General features: G+C 40.2%; 1 protein-coding gene across 1 annotated transcript; it reads left to right on the forward strand.

The window, feature by feature from the left end:
- The first annotated feature begins 736 nt into the window (after positions 1-736).
- capsla (calcyphosine-like a) lies at positions 737-5,815 on the forward strand. Its single transcript, XM_052134566.1, has 5 exons — positions 737-806; positions 1,377-1,493; positions 3,949-4,126; positions 4,388-4,597; positions 4,767-5,815. Exons 2-5 carry the CDS (start codon positions 1,417-1,419, stop codon positions 4,824-4,826), a joined length of 525 nt encoding a protein of 174 aa, XP_051990526.1. The 5' UTR covers positions 737-806; positions 1,377-1,416; the 3' UTR covers positions 4,827-5,815.
- The last annotated feature ends 311 nt before the right edge of the window (positions 5,816-6,126 follow it).

Consider the following 6,126-nt stretch of genomic DNA (forward strand, 5'->3'; position numbering starts at 1 on the left):
AGTGTAGCTAAATACTTTTTCAAAAGAGTAGCTTGACTGTAGCTGAACTACTTAAAATTATGAGTAGCCTGTAGCTTGTCAAACTACAGCTTCAAAGTAGCTTTCCTAACACTGCAAGTTAGAATATATGCATTGTTTTGTTTTACTGGTTTATAAATATACATTTGAAGGAAAATGTTTGTATTTGGGTGGGCCCAGGCCCACTCCGGCCCACCCTTGGCCACACCACTGGTTGGAGTTAATTTGTGAAGAGGATATTCATCAAGGATGCTTCAACATCAACATCATTCCCACCAGCAAAAAAATAAATAAATAAATAAAATCACTATGGCAACCATCAACCATCAAGTACAGTCTAAACGGTCAGATTGTATTTTTACAATGAAACTGTGGTAACTTAACACTACTGTCGTTAATAAAATTGTTTAACAATATGACAAAAATATTCTGAAAGCTTCTTTACCGTTTGAAGGAGGTCCGATATTCATGTATTATTATTTTACAGTGGTAACTACGCAAGGGCCTCCAGATAACAGTGTTTTCGTAAACTGGCATTTTTTTTTTTATACCATATGGGAAATTACATAATTCAGCTACTGATATGTTGTTTAAAAATGTATTGGTTGTTGCTACACATCGCAACAACAACCAAAATGCATACGGGGCTTGGTGATGATTGACATGCGTTACAGCCAATCAAAGAGAGAGCTGAGTTTGAAGGGGCGGGGAGATGTGCAGGTGTATATAAGAAACACTTGAAAACCACATGAGACTGCAATTCACCAGAGGCCACCGCAACAGAAAAGGTATCTCAATATATTCTTAAACTTGTCGACATGTGTTGTATTTTAATTGAATTTATATTTATGTCAAACCGCTTTTAATCCTACAAATCATCTGCAAAATCGGTGACCTCAAGGACATAATATTTAACAGAAAGTAATAAAGATATAAAATGAGCTTTTGCTTAATTCATAATAATTTTTTTTTTTTAATAAATATTGATAATGAACAGCTACATAGAGTGAGACTAAAATAATATATTCACATAAATGATTTGTGTTTATTTCTTTTTTCTTGACAATCTCTAGGTAATCGTTCGTCTCTATTGTGTTTATGGCGCCTTATGTTTACAGTTGCCACGGTTACACGCTTTGCATTTATGTTTCCCAGGCAACAGAAGACGCTATAACACTTCATTGTTTACGCACATGATGTCACGACGACCGCCTCAGTCCATTTCTTCATCTCTAATGCACTATTTCTAGAAACGCCAGTTCTTATTGTGTCTAACCGATTAATCTTAGGGCAAAGGTCTAATCTGAGCTCATCAAATTGTGGTTTATAATTACTATTGTGCAAATTCTCTGCCACAGAACTTGAAGTGGGATCCACAGAGTCTCTTCTAAGGTGATAATGGCCGCAGATGCTTTGCAGGAGCTGAGGCAACAGTGTCTTAACAGAGGAGCATCAGGAATCAAGGGTCTCGGGAGGCAAGATAAATATTATAGTTAACAATCCACATGTATATTTCTATTTTAAAGCTGAACTATGTCATTTTTTCAGTGTTTAAATACTTTCTTCAATCCCAGCTTAATATGCAGTGACAACTGTAAGTTAGCCATTCATAGGGCCATTTTCTTGACAACTGCAAACACTGTGTCTGTGGCACTATAAAAATTCCTGTGTTTGTTTTGAGCGGCCTGCTTTGTTGCGGTCCCTCGTCAGCTTATACATTGTTTCTCCAACTTCATATTGTGAATAATAATAATAATAAAATATAGGCTATAAAAAGCTTAATTTGGTCAATATTAAATATAGAGCATTGTAAAGTCTAATGTCATTTCAAAATAAAAGTCCCTAGTGTGTTTCAGGCTTGTTTAGTGTTAAAAGTCCCCTATCACCCCATCTTCTTTTTTCTGATTATTATTGGGATTTTGGTTGAAAAATAAAATACATCTGTGATTGTTTACATTTAGACTCTGGTCTCTAGTGGCACATTACGGTTCAACTCGACTCTACTCCCTTTAATTTCTTAGCTTGCTTTTCTACTGCAGTTTTGTGCCGCCTCAACGTGGGTGGGATTACAGGCTGATCGGCATAGTTGCGTCGCCCCATCCAGCTCTCGTTGGATCCTCTCCTCCGCTACTAATGAGAGGAATGCCTGCACCTTGTTTATTGACAACGGTGTGGTTTTGAGCACAGCCATTTATTTTTACAATTCGAAAGTCGCATGAACAAATGATACTGCTATCGCTGTTGCTAACTTTAAAACTAGCGGGTTGATGTCCCATGTCACAAATCCAGTGACGCTGGTAGTGACGATTCTCTCTGACCAATCAGTGATCTGCAGGGTTTTGACGTCACATTTAGTATCGGCTCGGATCGATTAAAACCTCGACTGAGGTGGTACTAAAAAAAGTACCAAGTACTATCCACAGTGGAAAACCCCCAAGCAGAGTCGAGTTGAGCAATATCCCAGAGCAAATTCTTATAGAGTTTTTCATAGCTCAGAAGACTTGGAGTTTTGTAACATATCCATCCATCTTCAACCGCTTATCCGAATTCGGGTCGTGGGGGCAGCAGCTCCAGAAGGGGGCCCCAAACTTCCCTATCCTGAGCCACATTAACCAGCTCTGACTGGGGGACCCCGAGACGTTCCCAGGCCAGTGTGGAGATGTAATCTCTCCACCTAATCCTGGGTCTTCCCCGAGGCCTCCTCCCTGCTGGATGTGCCTGAAACACCTCCCTAGGGAGGCACCCAGGGGGCATCCTTACCAGATGCCCAAACCACCTCAACTGACTCCTTTCAACGCAAAGGAGCAGCGGCTCTACTCCGAGCTCCTCATGGATGACTGACTCACCCTATTTCTAAGGGAGAAGCCCGCCACCCTTCTGAGGAAGCCCATTTCAGCCACTTGTACTCGCGACCTAGTTCTTTCGGTCATGACCCAGCCTTCATGACCACAGGTGAGAGTAGGAACGAAAATTGACCGGTAGATCGAGAGCTTTGCCTTTCGGCTTAGCTCTCTTTTCGTGACAACTGTGCGATAGAGCGAGTGCAATACCGCCCCCGCTGCCCCGATTCTCCGGCCAACCTCCCGCTCCATTGTCCCCTCACTCGTGAACAAGACCCCGAGGTACTTGAACCTCTTCACTTGGGGCAATACCTCCTTCCCTACCCGGAGTACGCACTCCATCAGTTTCCTGTTGAAAACCATGTCCTCAGATTTAGAGGTGCTAATCCTAATCATTTTATTATACATAAATAACTTTGTTATCAGATGATTCTCCTAAAGTTCCCCAGGGCAAATAAAAAATAGGCACAAATGAGGGACACTGACACCTAGTGGCTTGGATGCAGCATCATTTAAAACAGTTTTCAGTTTCAGATGTCATTGTAGAAATGTAGTATTCACAGTCAGCCATGATTACTTTCATCAATGAGTGAAAGTGTCCGATAACAGGACGGTTACTGAGATTAAGCGAGTAGTATTCGACTGGTCATGTGATTCCAACATGGCCGCCCCCATGCGGCGACCCTCTACATGTAGAATAAAACAGCTTTTATAAGGTTACTGATATGACTGGAGTGTATATTATAATGTGAGTGCTCATGATGTCCTACATATATCGCAAAATTACAATTCATGTCTTTAGGAGTTAAACTTTTTTAATGAGGAAGAAATGACTGAGTGCTCCTTTAAATAGCTTTAATTATCAGATGTTTCTCCTCAAGTTCTTTGTATTTTATTTTAAATGTGATGGAATTTTTGTTACGACATTTTCATGTGTAAAAATATAGAGTCGTAAAATGAACGTGTATGGCACAACTACAATGATTTGGTCTTTGGAAGAACTTATGAGAAAAGTTTGAGTTCATATGGTCTCGTTTATCAAATCAAGAGCAGAAACGTCTGCTCAGACTTCTCTTTATGTTATCTCCAGGATGTTTCGTATTATGGACGATGATGGCAGTAAGTCTCTGGACTTCTCGGAGTTTGAGAAAGGGCTGGAAAACTATGGCGTGTCTGTGGGGAGGGACAAAGCCAAGCAGATCTTTGCCTTGATGGATAAAGACGGAAGTGGCGTACTCAACTTTGAGGAGTTTCTTGAGAATTTAAGGGTAAGAATAACGTGCCAAAGTTTCTCTTGTGTCATCAAATGAGCCCAAACATTGATTATGTTGATTACTAATTATTTTGTTATCCAGTATTATTACATCATGTGAGCAAGATCGACAATATTTATAATAGTTCAGGCTTAAAATATAAAACTGTTGACATGACAATTCGAGGAGGATTATTATTTTTTGCGCCCACTTTCAGGAACCCCTATATCATGCTAATTATCCATTCTACCCGCTGATTCTATTTCCATGCCTCAGCCGCCCATGTCGAATGCACGGAAGCAGGTGATCAACAAAGCTTTTCAGAAGCTTGACCGAACAGGAGATGGCGTGGTGACTGTAGAAGATCTACAGGGCGTTTACAACAGCAAACATCACCCCAAATACAAGAGCGGGGAGTGGACCGAAGAACAAGTCTTCCACACTTTCCTGGACAGCTTCGACTCTCCATACGAGAAGGATGGAAAGGTACCATGCCACTACTTTTTCGATGGATGCATCTCCAGCCTAAATAAAAGTGTCTTTGAAATTATAGACTGTTGTTACTCCAGTTTAGGAAGGATTTAGCATTACACAGTCCCCTCAGTTTCTATAGGACTGGACATATATAATGTGATTATCTCCTTTCCTTCCTCAGGTCACACTGGAAGAGTTTGTGAATTACTACAGTGGAGTCAGTGCCTCCATTGACAGCTGATGAGTATTTCATCACCATGATGCAGAACGCATGGAAACTCTAGACATACTCATGAAACCTTCATTTCTATTTGTGTTCACGTCAATTCGAATCATTCACATCAGTGTTTCTCAATGCGGCTCCCAGAGACCATTTCCCTTTCTGACACTCAATACAGCTTATGAGCGGAAGAGTTGAATCAAGGGTTTTCAGCACTATTCCAATGGCAATTGTTTCTCTTTTGCATTCAGACGGCAATTATTAACAAACTAAAATACCAGGAGAAAACTTTCCGTTAGCATTCTCATCTCAATGCATTTACATTTACATTTATGCATTTGGCAGACACTTTTATCCAAAGTGACTTACAGTGCACTTATTACAGGGACAACCCCCCCGGAGCAACCTGGAGTTAAGTGCCTTGCTCAAGGGCACAATGGTGGTGGCTGTGGGGATCGAACCAGCGACCTTCTGATTACAAGTTATGTGCTTTAGACCACTACGCCACCACCAGTCCATTTTATTTTGCGAAGCAAAAGCTTAGATTATGTGACAATGCGTTTTTCTTTTATTTAGAATAACGTCATGACGCACACCATTTTACCGAGAAAAGGACATTTGAACGGAAACGGCTATTTTAGCAACCAATTTTTTTTTTTACGCATATTCACCTTGTCGATAACAGAAGAGCGCAAACATTGGAGGAAAACTTGGTTACTGTTAACCCCAAAAATGCAGATTCTCTCATCATTTCTTCACCCTCATGCCATCCCAGATATGTATGACTTTCTTTCTTCTGTTGAACTCAAACGAAGAATATCTCAGCTCTGTCGGTCTATACAATGCAAGTGAATGGTGACCAGACCTTTGAAGCTCCAACAATTACATAAAGGCAGCATAAAAGTAATCCATAAGACTCCAGTGGTTTAATCCATGTCTTCAGAAGCATTATGATAGGTTTGGGTGAGAAGCACATCTATATTTCAATCCATTTTTACTATAAATCTCCACTTTCACTTTCAGAATGTGAAAGTGAAAGTGGAGATTTATAGTAAAAACAAAAGGATTGAAATATAGATGTGCTTCTCACCCAAAGTGATTGGATCACTTCAGAAGACATACAGTATATTAAACCACTGGAGTTACTTTTAGGCTGACTTTGAGCTTTTTGGAGCTCAAAAGTTTTGGACCCCATTCACTACATTGTATAGACCTACAGATCTACAGATCTAAGATATTCTACAAAAAATCTTCATTTGTGTTCTGCAGAAGAAAGTAAGTTGTACCCATCTGGGATGGCCTGAGGGTAAGTAAATTATAT

This window comes from Xyrauchen texanus, chromosome 9 (assembly GCF_025860055.1).
Source record: "Xyrauchen texanus isolate HMW12.3.18 chromosome 9, RBS_HiC_50CHRs, whole genome shotgun sequence".
Classification (NCBI taxonomy): Eukaryota; Metazoa; Chordata; class Actinopteri; order Cypriniformes; family Catostomidae; genus Xyrauchen; species Xyrauchen texanus.

Excerpts from the sequence above, each read along its gene's own strand:
- capsla (XM_052134566.1), top strand. The coding sequence starts at position 1,417 with ATGGCCGCAGATGCTTTGCAGGAGCTGAGGCAACAGTGTCTTAACAGA. Across the intron at positions 1,494-3,948 it reads GGAATCAAGGGTCTCGGGAG|GATGTTTCGTATTATGGACG; the intron begins GCAAGATAAATA and ends TGTTATCTCCAG. Across the intron at positions 4,598-4,766 it reads CATACGAGAAGGATGGAAAG|GTCACACTGGAAGAGTTTGT; the intron begins GTACCATGCCAC and ends TTCCTTCCTCAG.